The sequence below is a fragment of the Oryctolagus cuniculus genome, chromosome 1 (genome assembly GCF_964237555.1).
Source record: "Oryctolagus cuniculus chromosome 1, mOryCun1.1, whole genome shotgun sequence".
NCBI lineage: Eukaryota > Metazoa > Chordata > Mammalia > Lagomorpha > Leporidae > Oryctolagus > Oryctolagus cuniculus.
Window position 1 is genome coordinate 61282382 of NC_091432.1, and position 24419 is coordinate 61306800.

At 39.9% G+C, this 24419-nt stretch overlaps 2 protein-coding genes across 2 annotated transcripts in view; one reads left to right on the forward strand and one right to left on the reverse strand.

Moving 5' to 3' along the window:
• TRIM6 (tripartite motif containing 6) overlaps window positions 1–24419 on the reverse strand; it is a 92806-nt gene that overhangs the window by 50100 nt on the left and 18287 nt on the right. The gene's annotated exons all lie outside the window — the stretch shown is intronic.
• LOC100353143 (olfactory receptor 52H1-like) lies at window positions 9953–10899 on the forward strand. The gene is given in 2 exon segments (XM_008268015.3): window positions 9953–10823; window positions 10826–10899. Coding segments are annotated over 2 exon segments (945 nt in total).

Consider the following 24419-nt stretch of genomic DNA (forward strand, 5'->3'; position numbering starts at 1 on the left):
ACGTCTCTCTCTCTCACTCTCTTTCTCTCTCTCTCTCTCTCTCTGCCTCTCCTCTCTCTGTGTAACACTGACTTTCAGATAAATAAATAAATAAATCTTTAAAACAAAAGAGAGAGAGATTTTCTCATAAGACAGTGAAGAGTACACCAAAGATGAGAATTGGAAATTTCTATGTCATAAGCCTACTTGCTCTTCCTATAAAAATAATGGCCTGGGGTCGGCACTGTGGCATTGTGCTCTGCAGTGCTGGCATCCCATATGGACGCTAGTTTGAGACCTGGCTGCTCCAATTCTAATTCAGCTCTCTGCTATGGCCTGGGAAAGCAGTAGAAGATGGCCCAAGTCCTTGGGCCTCTGCACCTGCGTGGGAGACCCATAGGAGGCTTCTGGCTCCTGGTTTCAAATCGACCCAGCTCCACCATTGCAGCCATTTGGGGAATGAACTAGCAATGGAAGATCTGTGTGTGTGTGTGTGTGTGTGTGTGTGTGTGTCTGCCTCTCTATAACTCTGCCTTTCAAATATATAAATAAATCTTAAAAAAAAATGGCCCAAGAAAACTACTTGTAGTGTAGCAAACAAAACAGTATGCAGTTAACTGGTATTTTGAATAAATCACGTCTTACAATATTGAAGTTAAAGTGACAACTTTTGAGGGGCAGATGTTAATAAAAATAAAAAACAAAAAAGGCAAAAATCAATATTCATTGTAAAAAAAAAAATAAGATCTCTGTTGGGATGCCAGCATCTCACATCAGAGTGTCTTGGTTCAAGTCCGAGGTCTGCTTCTGCTTCCCAGCTCCTGCTAATGTGCACCTGGGGAGGCAGCAAGGGATAACTCAAGTACTTGGATCCCAGCACTCAGGTGGAAGACCTGAATTAGTTCCTGTCATGTGGGAGTTTGGGGAATGAACCAGCAGATGAGATCTCTTTCTCTCTCTCTTTCTTATATTCTTGATCCTGCTCTGTTTCTCTGCTTCAAAAAATCATTGAAAATGGATTTCTGGGCTGGCTCCGCAGCTCACTAGGCTAATCCTCCACCTTGCGGCGCCGGCACACCAGGTTCTAGTCCCGGTCGGGGCACCGGATTCTGTCCCGGTTGCCCCTTTTCCAGGCCAGCTCTCTGCTGTGGCCAGGGAGTGCAGTGGAGGATGGCCCAAGTGCTTGGGCCCTGCACCCCATGGGAGACCAGGAGAAGCACCTGGCTCTTGCCATTGGATCAGCGGCGGCCATTGGAGGGTGAACCAACGGCAAAGGAAGACCTTTCTCTCTGTCTCTCTCTTACTGTCCACTTTGCCTGTGGGAAAAAAAAAAGGAAATGGATAGTATTTTTTTTGTTTGCTTGTTCTACTTAATACTTGTGGTTGAATACTGTAATCAATACACAATTATTCTTAAGTGCTGAAACTTAACTGAAAAGTGATTGCTGTTAAATATAAGAGTGGGAATAAGAGAGGGAAGAGATGTACAATTCAGGACATGCTCAAGCTGTCTTACCTCAAACGGTAGAGTTAGAAAAATACCAGGGGATTCCAATTCAATCCCATCAAGGTGGCAGGTACCAATGCCATCTCACTAGTCCCAGTGATCAATTTCTGTTCACAATTGATCATAATGATAGGACTAAGAAGCAAAGGGATCACATAAACAAGAATAGTGTCTGCAAATACTAGCTGATAGAATAAAAAAGGGAGAGAACGATCCAAAATGGGAAGTGAGATACACAGCAGACCTATAGAATGGCAGATGTTCTAAACAGCACTCTGGCTTCAGAATCAGCCCTTAAGGCATGTGGATCCAGCTGAAAGGCCCATGAGAGTGTTTCAGGCATGGAAAGCCAAGACACTCTGGCAAAAAAAAAACAAAACAAAACAAAACAAAAACAAAAACAAAAACAAAAACAACAACACCAAAAACCTAAATGAAAGATCTCTGTGAGTGAGATCCCAGTGGAAAGAACGGGTCATCAAAGAAGGAGGTACCTTTCTCTGAAGGGAGGAGAGAACTTCCACTTTGACCATGGCCTTGTCTAAATATGATCAGAGTCAGTGAACTCAGGGGGCTTCCATAGCCTTGGCAGCTCATAACAAGAGCCTAGGGTGATTACTGAGGCCATAAACAAGAGTGTCAATTTGTTAAGTCAACAACAGGAGTCACTGTGCACTTACTCCTCATGTAGGATCTTTGTCCTTAGTGTGATGTACATTGAGATTTTATGCTATAACTAGTACTCAAACAGTATTTTTCACTTTATGTTTCTGTGTGGGAGCAAACTGTTGAAACCTTTACTTAATTTATGCTAATCTGATCTTCTGTATATAAAGAGAATCAAAAATGAATCATGATGTGAATGGAAGGGGAGAGGGAGTGGGAAAGGGGAGGGTTGCGGGTGGGAGGGACGTTATGGGGGGAATCCATTGTAATCCATAAGCTGTACTTTGGAAATTTATATTCATTAAATAAAAGTTAAAAAAAATGTATTTCTGTGTGAAACCAGAAATTAAAAATGTTTATGGATGAGACAAAGAAATTAATATTTTAGGAGCCCACCATTCAGGATTATTGTTGAATATCTTTGTAGCTATAATATAGAAGAAAGACTAGAATTAACAAACTCAGGGAAATTGACTTAACTTTTAGAATTGTTTGATAAGAATCTTGTAGGTAAAAATTCAGATCTGGACTTTCAGAGATTCCTGATGGCCTACCAGTCTTCCCTTAGGATTATGCTTTATTTACATTGTTTTCACTAATTAAAAACATTAATAATGAAGTTTTGATTTGAGTCCCCCGTAATGAAAACGTGGCAGTCACAGAAAGATCTGGATGAAGATACAAAAAGCAGAGGAAATAGGAAGTGCCAAGTCCCTGAAAAAGAAACAAAATGAGATTCAGGCTAAAAATATGACACCATCCGAGGTACATGTGTGAGGAAGACAGAAATAGAAATAAAAAATACCTTTTAAGAAGTTATTAGAGTAACTTAGGCAAGAGAAAATAGAATAGAGGCAGGAAACAGAATGTGCATAGGAGATATTTGAGAACAGGAATACAAATTTAGGAAAAGAAAAAAAATCAATTTGAGTAGTGAGATGATGTTTACTGAGCTTAGGAGCACTGAAACAGGTGCATGTTTAGAAGCAGAGTGGATACAGTTTGATACAGGATGGTTTTGGATCCATAGTGGGGTATTTAGCTAAGAAACTTCAAAGAAAGTGGTCATTTGGTGCCCACCAGAACATCCTTAGTTCTTCAAAGGAAATCGCATCCAAGACTTGTTCCATATCTGCCCTAAAGATACAGTTCCAACAAACTTTCCTGCTTTCCAGTTTTTCTGTTGACACTCCTAATCATATCAGACCACCAGTGAAAAATAAGAAGTGTACAAATTTACTGCAGAACTTATCAAGACAGATTCAGGGACCACTCCCATCCCATTCTGTAAAATAATATTATTATACTTTATACTTTGAATGAGTCATGTAATCTTTTTTAAAACATTTATTTGTCTGAAACACAGAGTTACAGAGAGACAGAGGGAGAGACAGAAAGAGAGAGAGCGAGAGAGATATTTTTCTACCCGCTGGTTCACTCCTCAAACGGCCTCACAGGCTGGGGCTAGACTGGGAAGAAGCCAGAGTCAGGAGCTTCTTGCAGTTATCCCATGTGGGTGGCATGGGCCCAAGAATTTGGGCCATCTTCCTCATCTTTCCCAGGCTCATTAGCATAGAACTGGATGGTAAGTGGAGTGGCTGGTACTCAGACACCAATATGGGATGTCGGTGTGTCACTTAACCCACTGAGCTACAAGCCAGCCTTCAGTCTTTTTAATCTTTTTTTCCCCAAAGAAACCTTTTATTTAATGAGTACAAATTGCATAAGTATGACCAATAGTTGTGATTCTTCCCACCATAGCCACCCTCCCACCCCGACTCTCACCCCATCTCCTCCTCCCTTTTCCATTCCTAGTCCCATTCTCCATTAAGATTTATTTTCAAATTAACATTATACACAGAAGACCAACTCTCTACTAAGTAAAGATTTCAATAATTTGCACACACACAAACTGAGAACAAGTTTTACAGTTAATTTTTATAGGCCTGTGCCGCGGCTCACTAGGCTAATCCTCCACCTTGCGGTGCCGGCACACTGGGTTCTAGTCCCGGTCGGGGTGCGAGATTCTGTCCCGGTTGCCCCTCTTCCAGGCCAGCTCTCTGCTGTGGCCCGGGAGTGCAGTGGAGGATGGCCCAAGTGCTTGGGCCCTGCACCCCATGGGAGACCAGGGTAAGCACCTGGCTCCTGCCATCGGATCAGCACGGTGTGTGGCCGTAGCGCGCCGGCGCCGGACGCGGCAGCCATTGGAGGGTGAACCAATGGCAAAGGAAGACCTTTCTCTCTGTCTCTCTCTCTCACTGTCCACTCTGCCTGTTAAAAAAAATAGTTAATTTTTATAATACAACTCATTGAGGATAGAAAGTCTTGCATGGGAAGTAAGTACACAGTGACCCCTATTGTTAATTTAACAATTAACACTCTTATGTATGACATCAGTGATCACCTGAGGCTTTTGACATGAGCTGCTGAAGCTATGGAAGCCTGTTGAATCCACAAAGTCATAAGCAAAGTTCTCTCCTCCCTTCAGAGAAAAGTATATCCTTCTTTGATGGCTGCTTCTTTCCATTGGGGTCTCACTCACAGAGATCCTTCACACAGGAAATTTTTTTGCTGTAGTGTCTTGGCTTTCCATGCTCTCATGGGCTTTTCAGCCACACCAGAATGCCTTAAGAGCTGATTCTGGGGTTAGACTGCTATTTAAAGCGGTTGTCATTCTATGAGTCTGCTGTGTGGACTGCTTCTCATGTTGGAACATTCTTTCCTTTTTAATTCTATCTATTATTATTACCAGACACTTGATCTTAATTATATGATCCCTTTAGCACTTAATCCTATCTATACGATCACTTTAACACTTAATATTGTCAGTTTTACATTTAAGATGGCATTTTTACCCTCAGCTTAATGGGATTTGGGGTCCCATGGCATATTTTTAAACTGTACTTCTAAGGGTACAGTCTTTTTCATCTTAATTCTAACAAATGTTCTAGGTTATCAATTTATGCCATGAGTATGAAACCATGGCATTTTCTGAACACTACCCAGTTTTATTTGTCAGTTCTTATATAATCTTGAGAAGGTATTAATATTTCAGCTTTTTATAGAGTCATTTGTTCAAAGTCCTTTATCTGGTAAGGGAGGGAATGAGCTTGAAACCTAGGTGATATGATAGATGCACACCAACATGGATGTCCATCCATATACAGTTAGGTCACCAGCAAATGAAAATAATCAGTATCCCAAAGGATGGGCAGGGTTAATAGGAGCTTCATTTTCTTCCCTAGAGGGTGAGAAGTGAGGGTATCATTGTCCCTCAGGTCTTTACCTGCCTCTTCTGGCATCAAGCAGGGACCAAAGAAAATAATGCACAGGGAATCAACCTCACCAGTCTCTTTTTTCCCTTTCACTCGTTTCCTTGGTTGGTGTGTCTGCTCTCTTGCAGATTTTCTGTGTGTCTGTCAGCATATTCTTCGTTCTTTCCCTTTCATCTGATTCCCAGGATTAGGTGCGTATTGGCTGTTTGAAAGGATTTATTGGGAATGGGATTGGAGGAAAAGAAACAGTGAAGGAAAAGCTTGGGGCTCCATATCCTTAGGAACAACTTGGCACTGTAAATTGGTTTCCTGAGTAACTCAGGTTTATAAAGAAAGGCATGGCTTCCATTAGTAGTACAATGCTCTACTGAATTGGCAGTAGAAGATTAGAACAGATATTTATACACCTGGGTTAAGTATGGGTGCCATTAGTGTCGTTTTGGTGTTAGACATGGAACAAGAATTCATAACCCTAACAAAAAGGGTAGAATCGAGTGTGTAGGTGTTCCTAGAAGGGTTTTTGTCAGTTTTTATGCAACTATTTCTGTTACCTTCTTCACTGTGTTGTCTGACTGGTAAGGATAATACTAATGATATAAAATATAATATAATAAAAGAGGAAAATCTGTTACATGCTTCCTATGATCTGGATATAGCACTAAAGAGTATTTTTTGAATATGTCTTATTTGATCATAATGATAGCTATAAGAATTAGAAATATTAAGTTATTCTAAAAATGAGGAACCAGGGGGAATCTATATTTGAAATAGCTTCCCCATATCCACACAGCTAGTAAATTATGGGACCATGATTAAATTACATTGTAGAGCCTAAGTTTCTGGCTCCAAATTACATACTGGTGGCCAGTGCCGTGGCTCAATAGGCTAATCCTCCGCCTTGCGGCACTGGCACATCGGGTTCTAGTCCTGGTTGGGGCACCGGATTCTGTCCTGGTTGCCCCTCTTCCAGGCCAGCTCTCTGCTGTGGCCCGGGAGTGCAGTGGAGGATGGCTCAAGTCCTTGGGCCCTGCACCCCATGGGAGACCAGGAGAAGCACCTGGCTCCTGCCTTCGGATCAGCGCGGTGTGCTGGCCGTGGCAGCCATTGGAGGGTGAACCAACAGCAAAGGAAGACCTTTCTCTCTGTCTCTCTCTCTCACTGTTCATTCTGCATGTCAAAAAAAAAAAAAAAAAACCAATTACATACTGGTATCAATATTTTATTAAAAATACTATGGTCACCTGTGTGTACAAGTATATATCTATTACAATACCAAAATAATATCTATAAGGTTAATGCTAATTTCTTTATATCATCAAATATCTACTCTATATTTTATATACTAATTACTCTCTTCTTCAAAGAGTTCAAATATTTTAGATTCTACATGTAAGTCAAATCACACAGTACTTGTCTTTCTGTGCCTGGCTTGTTTCATTTATGATAGTATCTTCTGCTTGCATTCATGGTTTTGAAAATAATAGCATATCCCCATTTTTCAAGAAATTCTATTGTGTGTATATGAATAGAATAATTGTTATCAGAGTCTGGGGAAGAGGGTGCTTGGGAAAGGGGAGACATTGATTAAAGAGCACTAAATTGAGGTGAGTAATTGGGGCAGTGGTTAACGTGCTGCTAGGGTACCCACATCCCATATCACAATGGTTACATTCAAATCCTAGTTCTGTTTCTGATTCCAGCTTCCTGTTCATGCACATCCTTGGAACCAGCAGGTGATGGCTCAGTATTGGGTCCTTGAAATCAAAGCTCCTGGCTTTGACTTATCCAAGCCCCAGCTATTGTAAGCATTTGGGGAGTGGACCAACAGATGGAAGGTCTCTATCCAACTGCCTTTCTGCCTTTGAAATAAAATGAATATAAATTGACTCTTTTTTAAAAAGGGGTTTAGATTATCATTTAGATAGGTGAAATAAATTTCAATGATCTATTGAAAAGAATGTTTACTATAATAAACAATTAATTGCATATTTCAAAATTTTAAAGAGTAGATTTTAAATGCTTTCACCATTAGATAAATATGAGGTGATATGTCTATTAATTATCCCCATTCAACCATTCTCCATTGTAAACATAAACTATTACATCATATCACATCAATATAAAATTTATTATATGTCACTTTAATATAAAATTAAAATCATAAATTTCCCTGATTTATTTAGTTCTGTTCCTGGTTTGTTTTAGCAGAACCCAACCAGGAACCATACTGTATTTTGTTGTTCATTTACATTTTAGTCTAGAAATGTATTTTCCTCATCTGACGTGACTCTGTACCCCCCACACACTTAATGGCATTGACTTGTTAAAAAAAAAGCACAAAACAGATTGTAGATGGTCTTACATTGTGGATTTGTCTGTAGAATGACAAGGCTGAGAACTAACTTTCTGTTTGTGCACCCATGTGTACCTGTGAATGCTTTTGGATTATGAACATCTGTTGTATTTGAATGCATGGAAAAATAAAATATACAGAAGATCTTCCACCCACATTTGTCTAAGTAAACGATGACCTTGGACAATCTGGGAAAACTGTGATTTAGATAATACGATTCCAAGATGCTGATGCCATATGTCACTTCCAATTAGCAATCAGTATAAGTTTTATGGCCCACTGGATAAGAGAACCAAGAAGGTGGTGACCAAGCAAAAGAAATCAAAGTGGCTTAACAAGAGAAGACACATGCAGATACTCAGAAAATGGGAGTGGGGATGGAGAGCAAGACTGTGGCCCCTAGCTAAAGTCTGGGCCATGTTTTGAGAACCTACACATATATAATGTGGAGACATTGTAGAGGAGGGTTTGGATTGGCACAAGAAAGGTGTTTTTACTTCTAGACAAGGAAGAGTCAGGAAGAGCGGAAAATAGCATCTTGTTTCTCTTCTGCCCAAAGCAGAAGTCTGGAAAATGCAGCCTTGTCCTGGGTATTGTGAGCTGGATCTAAGAATGAGACAACAGGGGTCGGCACTATGGCATAGCAAATAAAACTGCTGCTTAAGGTGCTGGCATTGCATGTGGATGCTGGTTCAAGACCCGGGCTGCTCTACTTCTCATCCAGCTCTCTGCTAACGTGTCTGGGAAAGCAGCAGAAGATGGCCCAGGTGTTTGGGCTCTTGCACCCACATGTGGGGCCCAGAGGAACCTCCAGGCTTTGGATTGGCCCAGCTCTGGCCGTTGTTGCCATTTGGAGAGTGAACCAGCAGATAAAAGGTCTCCCTGTCTCTCTCTCTCTCTCTCTCTCTCTCTCTCTCTCTCTCTCTGACACTACCTTTCACATAAATAAATCTTTTTTTAAAAAATTAGATAATGAAGAATTAGTGATAATATTCAATATGAATTTGGCTTTGTCAGGAAATGGATATTAGATGTATGCCTACCATAAGTCTCATCTTAGTGCTGGTCTTGGGAGTCCTGGCCTTGCTGCACGGTTAGTTGCCTGGGTAGGACCTACTCTTAGAAAGATCAATTCCCAGACAATATGTGGCAGATACAGAAAACGATCCTGAAATGCTTTGTTCATGTTCTCTTTGGCAAGTGTGTATGTATAAAAGAGAGTGTGAAGCGGTGTTTCTAACTGTGCAAGGCTATTTGTGGGTAAATACTTGACCATCAAAGTGTGCAATAGTGTAAGTATAGATCAGTACATGCCTGAGTGTGCAAGTTTTATGTGTTACTGTGTATTTAAGAGTATGTGTCCAACAGAATGTACATTCACAAAGAAACACTCCCTATTTTGGACAGAAATATTGTCTATATAAAGTATTAGAATATTATACATGTGTTTAAGTGTGTAGATGCTGGAAAACTAGTTTTTATTTTCTTTTTGGAGGAGAAAGGGTCCATGAGCCTCAGCTATAGGAGAATTTTTTAATTCAAATTTGAGCTACCCATGTAATCCAAACTAGTGTAAGGATTCAGCTTATTTGTGAAACTGAATTAGGTTTTAGGCTGGCAATAAAGGGGTGCTGACTACACAAATCTAAGAGCCATAATAATCAGGTAGCCTTGAAAGGAGCACGTGGTTGCTTCTGGTAAGAGATCAATATTCCACAATGATAGAGCAAGCAGATCTTAAACAATTATGTCCATGAAGTCACGTAAGTGATAATCCACTAGCCCAAGGAAAATATCATTTATTTACTTGTACTATAGGACAGTGCATGATGAAGTAGGTATAACCAGTCTGTAATGTTTCCTGGAGAAGCATAGACCAGCAGGGATAGCCAGGAGAAAGAAGAGATTTTCTGAGTAGAACAGCCATACATCTCAATGTGTCTTGCTTGGGCAATGCTAGTTTCCACGTGCTACTGCCTTTATTATGAATCTCAAACTTTTTATGCTTCCAAAAGTTGATATTACACTTTGAATTATTAAAAAATATTGAGTGGTCATTCTCTGGGAGTCAGTAATGATCACTGGTTGAAAGTAAGGGTGACTAAGAGACTAACTATCTTTTATATCCTCCTCAATCCTCAGGACCTGGGATTTGGGCCGTCCTAGTTTGCTATGTTGATTTTCAACTTGAGCAGTAACAACCAAGGACTGTTCACTCTTGTGGGTATCCCAGGCCTGGAACAATTCCATGTGTGGATTGGGATTCCCTTCTGCATTGTCTACATTGTAGCTGTTATGGGAAACTTCATCCTTCTTTACCTCATTGCAGTGGAGTGCAGCCTTCATGAACCCATGTTCTTCTTTCTCTCCATGCTGGCCATGACTGACCTCATTTTGTCCACAGCTGGTGTGCCTAGAACGCTCAGTATCTTTTGGCTTGGGGCTCGAGAAATCACATTTACAGGGTGCCTTACACAAATGTTCTTCCTCCACTATAGCTTTGTTCTGGATTCAGCCATTCTGATGGCCATGGCATTTGATCGCTACGTGGCCATCTGTTCTCCCTTGAGATACACCACCATTCTGACTCCCAAGACCATCCTCAAGATTGCTGTGGGCATCCCCTTTCGAAGTTTCTGCGTCGTACTGCCAGCTATACTCTTGCTGACACGCTTGCCTTTCTGCAGGACACGCATCATACCCCACACATAGTGTGAGCACATAGGTGTCGCCCGGCTCGCGTGCGCTGATATCTCCATCAACATCTGGTATGGCTTTTGTGTTCCCATCATGACAGTGATCTCAGATGTGGTTCTCATTGCTGTCTCCTACACTCTCATCCTCTGTGCTGTCTTTCATCTGCCCTCTCAAGATGTCTGCCAGAAGGCCCTTGGCACCTGTGTCTCCCATGTCTGTGTCATCCTCGTGTTCTACACTCCTGCCCTTTTCTCTATCCTTGCCCATCGCTTTGGACAGAATGTCTCCCACACTTTCCACATCATGTTTGCCAACCTCTACATTGTTATCCCACCTGCGCTCAACCCATTGTCTATGGAGTGAAGACCAAGCAGATCAGAGATAAGGTCATACTTTTGTTTTCTACCAAGGGTACAGCGTGATGGTCCATGGGGCAATGGAAAAGTCAGGATAAGATGTCGCTCCCGCATTCGCGGAGGAACGACACTGGACCCTGCGCTGTTCTTTTTGCCTGGCTCTTCCCAGGTTAGCTGCCGGTCCCTCACTCATGGAGGAACGACGCCTTCCCTGGTTAGCTGTCGGCCCCTCCACCTCCGTGGAGGGGCGGCACCCCCCACTGCTTTCCCCGCTTCTGTGGAGGAGCGGCACACCGCCGGCCGGCTCTCTCGGGGGCTGCTCAGATGTTCCTCAAATGTTCCCTCAGATGTTCCTGGTGCATGTTGTCTCTCTCCTCCTTTATAGTCCTCTTCCACCAATCCCAACTCTGCTGCCTACACGCTGAGCATGCTGCTCTCCTCCAATCAGGAGCAGGATCAGCTCCTGCATCTTATCAGACTGATGAGGCAGCTGCGTAGAGGTTGTTTGCTCTCTCTCTCAGCACCATATTGTGGGAGAGCAGATGCATAGAATAAGTCTTAATTCCAGTAACTTAGTCTAGTTTCAGTTGCTCCCCACAATAAGATCCTTGTGCAAATAAATATAGCAAAATTAAAAGAGCCTGTGTTTATTATTATTGTGAACTCTTAGCTACATTTTTGAATTATTTTACCAAAATTTTAAATTGATCAATACCAATTGTATATATTTATGGATGCTACATGGTAGAATTACTAAATCAGGCTAATTAACGTATGTTGCAACTTACATATTTAGGTTTTTTCCCAGTAAGAACATTTAAAACCTATTTCTTTAGCAGTTTGGTGGCATACAGTATATTATTTTTAACTGTAGTTTCCATGCAGTCTAGTAGATTTCTAGAACTGATTCTTACTGTCTAAATGAAATTCCACACCCATTCACTAACATCTCTTTTTTCACATCCATTCTCCCTCAGCCTCTGGCAACCATACTTCCACTCTCTAAGTGAACTTTAGTTGTAAATTAAACCACATTTAACTATATGAAGATTCTGCTTTCAGTGCCAGCTTGCTAAAAACACTCACAGGTAACAGAATATTTTCTTGTGTTTTATTATTCTTTCCTGGTAAGTTTCATCTAGCAGACACATTGAACAATGACTTGTAGAAGTTTTAGTTGTTTACTGTATATACTCCTTTCATCCTGGAAGCAACTCAAACCCAAGATCATTCACCCACACCCATGAATGGCTCCAAAGAAAGAATAAATGGCACAGAGAAACAACAAAGGAAGGGATCCTTGCCAGTGCCATCTCCTTTTCCTCCTCCTAATCTGTCTCTGGTGCAACTGTCTCCTATTTCTTTTTCCTGCAGTCTTCTCAGGAGAGTTCACTTACGTCTGTAGCTATATGGCCTCTTTGTTGGTAACTCTATATCTTAATTTTTATGTGTGATCTTTCTGATCATTTCAATGCTTGCTTTCAGATCTCATAGGGTCAGGAGTTGTGACTGTGCTTTTCGGATTGCAAAATGTTATTCTATGTTAGCTGTTATGTTATTTGATAATCTTCAGGATTACTATTCGCAGTCTCACTTTAGGCTCACCAGCTTTAAACTGGAGCTCATCATTTGTTTTTTATTTTAAATCATCCCTCTTTACTGTTTATGGGAAGAGAAAACAGATTATGCCTATTTTCTCTTTCTCATGTTCAGATTTATAGCCTGAGCTGCCAGAGTCTTTGTCAAGTGAAGCAGGTGACACTATTAGATCTGGAGTGAGATTGCTTGTTCTGGTTTGGATTACAAAAAAATTTTAAAATACAAACAAGGAATAACTTTTCTACACATAAGTTGTCTAATTCCATGTATTTTATTTTTGTGAAAATTCTTCATTTCTTATACTAAAGATAGTCAATAGGGGAATTGTGACTTGTTTTATCTTCCCACCCTCAGAATCTAGTACACTGTTCTGCAAATATGTCCTTAACACCTTCTCTTCCAGATTTTTTGAACCTAATCATTCTTTAGGTCTTTATTATTCCTTTTCTGCTTCTATGTAGATTTTGGTCCCACTTACCTCTTCACCCCATTTGTCCATACACTAACCCCAATAGTTGCAGCTTTAGCCTATGCCAAATGTTGTATTGCTGCTTTATGTCATATAGCATGTTATATACCATATATCAATTACTGTTTGATGTTATTTCTTTGTTCAGAAAACTAATAGGAGAGGCAGGGAGGGAATATCATATTCTTAGAACTGTATCTATGAGTTATATTGAATCTGTAAAAACTAATTAAAATGTAAAAAATGAATAAAAAGAAAAAATAAAATTTTAAAGAGAAACAATATAGGGTATATGAAAATGAGTAATGGAATAAATTTGTAATGTTTGCTTTGTACCTGCTATTTTAAATGCAGATTGTTAAAATAAATTTATATGTGTTTTACCTATCATGATTTCTTCCTGATAACATTCATAAAACATCTGGTTTATAGATAAATGCATTTAAGTTAAAATTAAGATTTGGAGCATGTACACAATCAAGTTGTCTGTAGCTTTAACAAGAGGAGTAAACCACATATATGGATAATGGATACCAACAATTTTAATGTTACATCATTTAATGGTTAGAGATGAGTGTTAGAGAAGTGAAAAGGAAGCACACTCGACCACTCCCTGGAAGGTTTCCTGGAGGAGCTCACGTCTGTGATGTATCTTGAAGAAACAAAAGATGTGAATCTCAAGAATAAGGGGAACAGGATCTGCCAGCCAGAAGGGATTGTCTAGGCTTATGTGGTAAACCGTGTGTTTCGAAGTTTTGTACACATAGGTTGATGGAGAGGCAATCCACACTGATAATGGCGTTGCTTGGGGAAATTGGCTGGTGAGGTATTTGGAGCTCACAAGCCAAGCTTGTCTGTGAATGTAGGGAGCTGACTGGAATATTGGAGGAAGAAATTTGTAAACTATCTCAGTGTTTGATACTTTCGCTGGCATTTGAAAGCTGATGATTAGTCACACGTTTCTCTTCCTACTCCCTCTTACAGACTAATTATGAGATAGGGATATGGGTCACACAGATGCATATAAAAATGAGTTTATTTCTGTTGAATTCAGGAATGTGATATGATTCTATGATCAGATTGTTTCCCTACTGCTTTATTTTCAAGTTTCACTGAGGAGACACTCAAAGATAAGTGGTGGTTTTGCAGAGCAACCATGCTAGCTTATCCATCTGCAAATGGAAACCATTAAATCACCAGTGTGAACATACACAAATGTGGATGTAGGTGAAGAAAGTTTAACCCAAAAATTGTGGGTTAAGACTTTGTAAAACATAATAAAATAAATTACTAGAAAAATAAAACTTAAAAAGTAAATGCAGCACATACAAGTTTCATTTTTACTATTGTATTCAAAAGACATAAAATGCATTCCATAAGTATGACCAGAATGAACATACATAGGGAACAAGTGAGAGCAAGGGAGGGAGGGAGTATCATTATGTTCTTAAAACTGTATATATGAAATAAATGATATTTGTTCTCTTTATATAAGTAAAAATTTTAAAAGGAGTTAGAGAAATTACATATATTGTTTCTCAAAAGTATGCATATACATAATTAATGCAGAGAACTTAATTTAGATTTGTGATTTTTTTTTGTTCTGCACTTACAGTTAAACGAGTTAAAAGTGAAATAGAGAAATTCCATATCAGAAGACAAGGCATCCTTCCCAGGAATGTCACATGTATTGGAATTTGAAGTTTGCATGTGTCAAATGAACTCATATCTTGCTTGCTAATTTATCTAATCCAAGACGGATTGATGACAATGCAATTTGCATGCAATAATTTATATATATATTTTTCATTTAAAAATATTTTTATACTGACACACATAGTAACACATGAGTAACTGATTTCTAAGAAACAGAAAGATTATACAGAGGTAATAAAAGATAATATGTATACATCATTTTCTTTTTTTTTCAGGTTTACCTTAATTTCTTTTTTTTTTAACTTTTATTTAATGAATATAAATTTCCAAAGTACAGCGTATGTATTACAATGGCTTCCCCCCCCATAACTTCCCTCACACCTCAACCCTCCCCTTTCCCACTCCCTCTCCCCTTCCATTCACATCAAGATTAATTTTCAATTCTCTTTATATACGGAAGATCAGTGTAGCATATATTAAGTAAAAATTTCAACAGTTTGCACCCACATAGAAACACAAAGTGAAAAGCAATAATTTATTATAAAACTACTTCTTGTGCTTAGAGTTTGCTTTGCTAATGTTCTTATTAGGGAAACCTGTCTCACTAAGGTACATTAGTAGGAATGAAAGACATGAAATGTAAATAAGTTTCGTTATTATCATCATATTTAAATTTTTCCAAATTATTCATGCAGTGCTATATTATTATTTATTGTCAATGCTTTATTAGTTGCCAGTTACAAAAATTTGTTTTAAAAATTCAATTAAAATTATTGACCATTTAATTAAAAACTAAATTCTGGAGTTGTGGCAAGATGGTGGAATAGGAAGGGAGCACACTGATAGTCCGGGGAGAGATAGTTTAACAAAAGTGGAGATACTGCAGGTTCAAGGAAGAGTAGGGGAGGAAACAGCAGAAGAAACTCTTCCGAAACGCGTGATTCACAGTTCGGGACACCAGCGGCAGACTCAACACACCAGCGCTGGAACGCAAGGTGAGCCGAACCTCAATAGCCCGAGACACCAGCAGGCAAGCAGAGAGAGGAGACTAGAGGGAACGACCCCCCCGGGGGGGGGAGTTCACCAGGCTAACTGGAAGAGAGAGAGAGAGAAACAAAAAAAAAGGTGACTGGTACGGACACGGGTTTCTCTCTCTCCGCTCATCTCTCAAGGGCGAGCAAGACAAAGAGCAGGCGCCATCTTGGACATACGTCATAAGCAGAGCGACCTCAGGTCTGCACCAGCCCTGAGCCTAGCAGAAAAACCTGACTCTGGGAGGGGTGAATTAACAGGAGATTAGGACCTAGTAAATTTGTGGTGCTACTGAACGGAGACTGTGAAAAAAGAGACGGTGGGGGAGAGAACTCACGGAATTCACGTGAGCACTCTCCAGAGACGCTACAATTCTGTAACTTTGGCAACCCAGTGGGAGACTGAAGGAGAATTTGAGCCCACTCTGAGAGCCGAACAGATTCCCTGTGTGGTCCTTGGGAAAGAGCTTCCGATCTCTGGCTCCTGTGGGTATATCATTTGCCTGCTAACTACCTCCAACTTCGTTCAGCTGTGCAGAATTACTTCCCTTTTGAATCAAAAAAAAAAGAAAGAGAGAGAGACTTACCACGCCTAACCTGGGAGTGTCACCTTTGGCACACCAAAAAGAGCTCACAGGCCACACCCATCTCAAGCCCTAAGGCTCCATCAAAAACAGATAGTCCACTTAATCTAGAGTCATAGTATAACAAGAAAAAGCACCACAGTGAAGAAACCAAATATCTCCAATATGACAAATAACAAACGCAAAAACTGAGGTAATAAAAACAAGGAAGTCACCATGACGCCCTCAAATGAAAAAGACACCCCAATTCAAGATTATGAAGATGATGAGTTAGAAGAAATGCAAGAAGCAGATCTCAAAAAATTGATAAGAACATTAAGAAGTTCTCAAAAACAAATTCTTGAACTACAGAAATCCTTAAGGGACAAGATAGAAAATCTCTCTCGTGAAAATGAAATATTAAGGAGGAATCAAAATGAAACGAAACAACTAGTACAACAGGAAACTGTGATAGTGACTGAAGTGAAGAATTCAATAGATAAAATGAAAAACACAATAGAGAGCCTTACAAACAGAATGGGTGAAGCAGAAGAGAGAATATCAGACTTAAAAGACAGAGAACAGCAAAGGATACAGTCAGACCAAAGAAAAGAAGAGGAAATTAGAAATCTAAAACATATTGTCAGGAATCTTCAGGATACTATTAAAAACCCCAACATTCGGGTTCTAGGAGTTCCTGAAGGCATGGAGAGGGAGAAAGGATTAGAAGGCCTTTTTAGTGAGATATTAGCAGAAAATTTCCCAGGTTTGGAGAAGGACAGAGAAATCCTAGTACAGGAAGCTCACAGAACCCCTAATAAACACGACCAAAAGAGATCCTCACCACGACACGTTGTAATTAAACTCTCCACAGTGAAACATAAAGAAAAGATCCTAAAATGTGCAAGAGAGAAACGTCAGATTACTCTCAGAGGATCTCCAATCAGACTCACAGCTGACTTCTCATCAGAAACTCTACAAGCTAGGAGGGAATGGTGAGATATAGCCCAGGTACTAAGAGAGAAAAACTGCCAGCCCAGAATATTATATCCTGCCAAGCTACCATTTGTGAATGAAGGTGAAATAAAGACTTTTCATAGCAAACAGAAATTGAAAGAATTTGTTGCCACTCGTCCAGCCCTGCAAAAGATGCTTAAAGATGTGTTACACATAGAAACACAGAAACACGATCATCAATATGAAAGAAGGTAAAGGAAGGAAACCAAGGAAGGAAACCTCACAGCAAAAGATCACAGGGAATTCAAAGCATATATTAGAACTTATCTTTGGCAAATGGCAGGGCAAAGTTACCACTTATCATTAGTCACATTGAACGTGAATGGCCTGAACTGTCCAGTTAAAAGACACCGATTGGCTGATTGGGTTAAGGAACAAAACCCATCTATTTGCTGCTTACAAGAAACACATCTTTCCAACAAAGATCCATACAGACTGAAAGTGAAAGGCTGGAAAAAGATATACCATGCCAACAGAAATGAAAAAAGAGCAGGCGTAGCCATCTTAATATCGGACAACATAAACTTTACCACAAAAACTGTTAAGAGAGACAAAGAGGGGCACTATATAATGATTAAGGGATCAATACAACAAGAAGATATAACAATTATCATTGTATATGCACCTAACTACAGGGCACCGGTTTATCTAAAAGATTTATTAACGGACTTAAAGGGAGACTTAGACCCCAATACAATAGTACTGGGGGACTTCAATACTCCACTCTCAGAAATAGACAGATCAATAGGACAGAAGACCAACAAGGATACAGTAGATTTAAACGACACTATAGCCCAAATGGATCTAACAGATATATACAGAACTTTCAATCCTACAGCTAAAGATTTTACATTCTTCTCAGCAGTACATAGAACCTTCTCTAGGACTGACCACATACTAGGCCATAAAGCAAGTCTCAGCAAATTCAAAAGAATTAGAATCATACCATGCAGCTTCTCAGACCATAAAGGAATGAAGTTGGAAATTAGCAACTCAGGAATCCCTAGAGCATACGCAAACACATGGAGATTGAACAACATGCTCCTGAATGAACAATGGGTCATAGAAGAAATCAAAAGAGAAATCAAAAGTTTTCTGGAAGTAAATGAGGATAACAGCACAACATACCAAAACTTATGGGACGCAGCAAAAGCAGTGTTAAGAGGAAAGTTCATATTAATAGGTGCCTACATCAAGAAATTGGAAAGGCACCAAATAGATGAGCTTTCAATTCACCTCAAGGATCTAGAAAACCTACAGCAAACCAGACCCAACTCTAGTAGGAGAAGAGAAATAATTAAAATCAGAGAAGAAATCAACAGGATTGAATCAAGAAAAACATTGCAAAAAATCAGCCAAACGAGGAGCTGGTTTTTTGAAAAAATAAAGAAAATTGACACCCCATTGGCCCAACTGACTAAAAAAAGAAGAGAAAAGACCCAAATCAATAAAATCAGAGATGAAAAAGGAAACGTAACAACAGACACCACAGAAATAAAAAGAATCATCAGAAATTACTACAAGGACTTGTATGCCAGCAAACAGGGAAACCTATCAGAAATGGATAGATTCCTGGACACATGCAACCTACCTACATTGAACCAGGAAGACATCGAAAACCTAAACAGACCCATAACTGAGACAGAAATTGAAACAGTAATAAAGGCCCTCCCAACAAAGAAAAGCCCAGGACCAGATGGATTCACTGCTGAATTCTACCAGACATTTAAAGAAGAACTAACTCCAATTCTTCTGAAACTATTCAGAACAATCTAAGAAGAGGGAATCCTCCCAAATTCTTTCTATGAAGCCAGCATCACCTTAATTCCTAAGCCGGAAAAAGATGCAGCACTGAAAGAGAATTACAGACCAATATCCCTGATGAACATAGATGCAAAAATCCTCAATAAAATTCTCGCCAATAGAATGCAACAACACATCAGAAAGATCATCCACCCAGACCAAGTGGGATTTATCCCTGGTATGCAGGGATGGTTTAATGTGCGCAAGACAATCAATGTGATACACCACATTAACAGACTGCAGAAGAAAAACCATATGGTTATCTCAATAGATGCCGAGAAAGCATTTGATAAAATACAACACCCGTTCATGATGAAAACTCTAAGCAAACTGGGTTTGGAAGGAACATTCCTCAATACAATCAAAGCAATCTATGAAAAACCCACAGCCAACATCCTATTGAATGGGGAAAAGTTGGAAGCATTTCCACTGAGATCTGGTACCAGACAGGGATGCCCACTCTCACCACTGCTATTCAATATAGTTCTGGAGGTTCTAGCCAGAGTTATTAGGCAAGGAAAAGAAATTAAAGGGATACAAATTGGGAAGGAAGAACTCAAACTATCCCTCTTTGCAGATGACATGATTCTTTATTTAGGGAACCCAAAGGACTCTACTAAGAGACTATTGGAACTCATAGAAGAGTTTGGCAAAGTAGCAGGGTATAAAATCAATGCACAAAAATCAACAGCCTTTGTATACACAGACAATGCCATGGCTGAGGAAGAACTTCTAACATCAATCCCATTCACAATAGCTACAAAAACAATCAAATACCTTGGAATAAACTTAACCAAGGACGTTAAAGATCTCTACGATGAAAATTACAAAACCTTAAAGAAAGAAATAGAAGAGGATACCAAGAAATGGAAAAATCTTCCATGCTCATGGATTGGAAGAATCAACATCATCAAAATGTCCATTCTCCCAAAAGCAATTTATAGATTCAATGCAATCCCAATCAAGATACCGAAGACCTTCTTCTCAGATCTGGAAAAAATGGTGCTGAAATTTATATGGAGGCACAAGAGACCTTGAATAGCTAAAGCAATCTTGTACAACAAAAACAAAGCTGGAGGCATCACAATACCAGATTTCAGGACATACTACAGGGCAGTTGTAATCAAAACAGCATGGTACTGGTACAGAAACAGATGGATAGACCAATGGAACAGAACTGAAACACCAGAAATCAACCCAAACATCTACAGCCAACTTATATTTGATCAAGGATCTAAAACTAATTCCTGGAGCAAGGACAGTCTATTCAATAAATGGTGCTGGGAAAACTGGATTTCCACGTGCAGAATCATGAAGCAAGACCCCTAGCTTACACCTTACACAAAAATCCACTCAACATGGATTAAAGACCTAAATCTACAACCTGACACCATCAAGTTACTAGAGAACATTGGAGAAATCCTTCAAGATATTGGCACAGGCAAAGAATTTCTGGAAAAGACCTGGGAGGCACAGGCAGTCAAAGCCAAAATCAACTATTGGGATTGCATCAAATTGAGAAGTTTCTGTACTGCAAAAGAAACGGTCAGTAGAGTGAAGAGACAACCGACAGAATGGGAAAAAATATTTGCAAACTATGCAACAGATAAAGGGTTAATAACCAGAATCTACAAAGAGATCAAGAAACTCCACAAGATCAAAACCAACAACCCACTTAAGAGATGGGCCAAGGACCTCAATAGACATTTTTCAAAAGAGGAAATCCAAATGGCCAACAGGCACATGAAAAAATGTTCAAGGTCATTAGCAATCAGAAATGCAAATCAAAACCACAATGAGGTTTCACCTCACTCCGGTTAGAATGGCTCACATGCAGAAATCTACCAACAACAGATGCTGGCGAGGATGTGGGGAAAAAGGGACACTAACCCACTGTTGATGGGAATGCAAACTGGTCAAGCCACTATGGAAGTCAGTCTGGAGATTCCTCAGAAACCTGAAGATAACCCTACCGTTCGACCCAGCCATCCCACTCCTTGGAATTTACCCAAAGGAATTTAAATTGGTAAACAATAAAGCGGTCTGCAGCCTAATGTTTATTGCAGCTCAATTCACAATAGCTAAGACCTGGAACCAACCTGAATGCCCATCAACGGTAGACTGGATAAAGAAATTATGGGATATGTACTCTTTAGAATACTATACCGCAGTAAGAAACAACGAAATCCAGTCATTTGCAACAAAATGGAGGAATCTGGAACACATCATGCTGAGTGAAATAAGCCAGTCCCAAAGGGACAAATACCATATGTTCTCCCTGATCGGTGACAACTGACTGAACACCAAAAAGGAAACCTGTTGAAGTGAAATGGACACTATGGGAAACGGTGCCTTGATCAGCATAGCCCTGACTGTTAATGAACAACTTAATACATTATCCCTCTTAGTAGTTTTTTTGTCTGTTCTACTTAATACTACTGGTTTAATTCTGTAATTAATACACAGTTATTCTTAAGTGTTGAAAATTAACCGAAATGTGATCCCTGTTAAATATAAGAGTGGGAATAAGAGAGGGAAGAGATGTATACTTTGGGCCATGCTCAAGCTGACTTGCCCCAAATGGTAGAGTTAGAAACATACCAGGGGATTCCAATTCAATCCCATCAAGGTGGCATGTACCAATGCCATCTCACTAGTCCAAGTGATCAATTTCAGTTCACAATTGATCATAATGAAAGGACTAAGAGTCAAAGGGATCACATAAACAATTCTAGTATCTGCTAACACTAACCGATAGAATAAATAAAGGGGAGAGTGATCCAACATGGGAAGTGAGATACTCAACAGACTCATAGAATGGCAGATGTCCTAAATAGCACTCTGGCCTCAGAATCAGCCCTAAAGGCATTCGGATCTGGCTGAAAAGCCCATGAGAGTATTTCAGGCATGGAAAGCCAAGACACTCTGGCAAAAAGATCTCTGTGAGTGAGATCCCAGTGGAAAGAACAGGTCATCAAAGAAGAAGGTACCTTTCTCTGAAGGGAGGAGAGAACCTCCACTTTGACTATGACCTTGTCTAAACAAGATAAGAGTCGGAAAACTCAAGGGGCTTCCATAGCCTTGGAAACTCATGACTGGAGCATAGGGAGATTACTGATGCCATAGACAGGAATGTCAATTGGTAAAGTCAACAACAGGAGTCACTGTGCACTTACTCCTCATGTAGGATCTCTGTCCTTAATGTGCTGTGCATTGAGATTTAATGCTATAACGAGTACTCAAACAATATATTTCACTTTGTGTTTCTATGGGGGTGCAAACTGTTGAAATCTTTACTTAATGCATACTAAACTGATCTTCTGTAAAAAAAAAAAAAATTATCAACTCCCAACTTGACTCTCACTGGGATTAAACATGACAATAGGTCTGATCTGATTTCATCATCATTTAAAAAATCATCTATTATTTTTCACTTTATGTTTCTGTGAGGGAGAAAACTGTTGAAATCCTTACTTAATGTATACTAAGCTGATCTTCTGTATATTAAGATAATCGAAAATGAATCTTGATGTGAATGGAAGGGGAGAGGGAGTGGGAAAGGGGAGGGTTGTGGGTGGGAGAGACGGTATGGGGGGGAAGCCATTGTAATCCATAAGTCGTACTTTGGAAATAATATTCATTAAATAAAAGTTAAAAAAAAAACTAAATTCTGAATTCTTAAATTTCTTATGTGTCACTTTTTCTAGAGGAATATAAAACAACATACTCTAACAAATCTCTGATGTGTTCAGTGATAACTGTTTGCAGATATGCAATAGTGTATCATTTTTTATTGAAAATAATTTTGTGGGATATGTAGATATTTGGGTTTTAGAATCTTATCATTTCAATATTTGCCTGTAAAAGTTATTACCATTGAGAAACATGCTGTAAAACTGTATAAGGAATACTGAGAGGAACAAAGTTAGCAAAATAAAAAGTACAGCTGTCTAATTTACATCCTTAAAAAACTGGGACCATGGTACCAGTGTTGTGGCATAGTGGATAAGACCACCACCTGCGATGCTGGCATCACATATGGGTGCTTGTTCAAGTCTCTGCTGCTCCATTTCTGATCCAGGTCTCTTCTAATGGCATGGGAAAGCAGCAGATTGTGGTCCGAGTGTTTGGGTTCCTACCCTCCAGGTGAGACCAGGAAGAAGCTCCTGGCTCCTGGCTTCAGCCTAGCCCAGTCCTGGATATTGCACCCTTTTGGGAAGTGAACCAGCAGATGGAAGATTCTCTCTCTCTCTCTTTCAATTACATAAAAAAATTTAAAGTTGGGACGAGTAAGTATCTTCTTTTGTAGAAACACTGAAAGTTCTTAACACAGTTCAAGCATGTCAATAAAAATTTCCCCCTAAAAAAATCACTCTTGGGGCCAGTGCTGTGGCATAGTGGGTAAAGCTGCTGTCTGCAGTGCCAGCATCCCATATGGGCACCGGTTTGAGTCCCAGGGGCTCCACTTCCAATCCAGCACTTTGCTATGGTCTGGGAAAGTAGTAGAAGAAGGCCCAAGTCCTTGGGCTCCTGCACCCACGTGGGAGACCTGGAAGAGCTCCTGGCTCCTGGCTTCAGATCGGCACAGCTCTGACCACTGCAGCCATCTGGGGAGTGAGCCAGCAGATGGAAGACCTCTCTCTTTCTCTTTCTCTCTCTGCTTCTGCACTCTGTAACTCTGCCTTTCAAATAAAATAACTACATCTTTAATAAAAATAATTATCATTCTTCATCAGGCATTTTCTCCTTGTTTTTGATTATTCCATGTTAGCATAAAGTACAAAGAATGATCTTGGATGTATTATATTAAACTTTACCTGATTGTCCATTATTATAATATTGAAAACCTTTGTTTAGCTGAATATGATTTATAGTAAGATTTTTGATTCATATTTTATTGTAAGATTTAAATTTTTTTATTTATTTGACAGGTAGAGTTATAGACAGTGAGAGAGACAGAGAAAGAAAGAGAGAGAGAGAGGTCTTTCTTCAGTTGGTTCATTCCCCAAATGGCTGCCATGACCTGCGTTGCGCTGATCCGAAGCCAGGAGCCAGGTGCTTCCTCCTGGTCTTCCATGCGGGTGCAGGCGCCCAAGCACTTGGGCCATCTTCCACTGCCCTCCCAGGCCACAGCAGAGAGCTGGAATGGAAGAGGAGCAACCAGGACTAGAACTCGCACCCATATGGGATGCCGGAGCCACAGGCAGAGGATTAACTAAGTGAGTCACAGTGCCGGCCCCTGTAAGGTTTTTTAAAATGTGTGTGTGTATGTGTAGGAGAGAGAGACAGAGATAGAGATATATAGAGAGAAATAGAGAGAAAGACAGAGAAAGAGAAAAAATTATTTCAGCTCCCAAGTGTCCACAATAGCTGGGACTGGGACCGGGCTGTTGCTAGAGTCAGGTGCCAGGAACACAATCCAGGACTCTGAGTGGCAGGAACCCAATT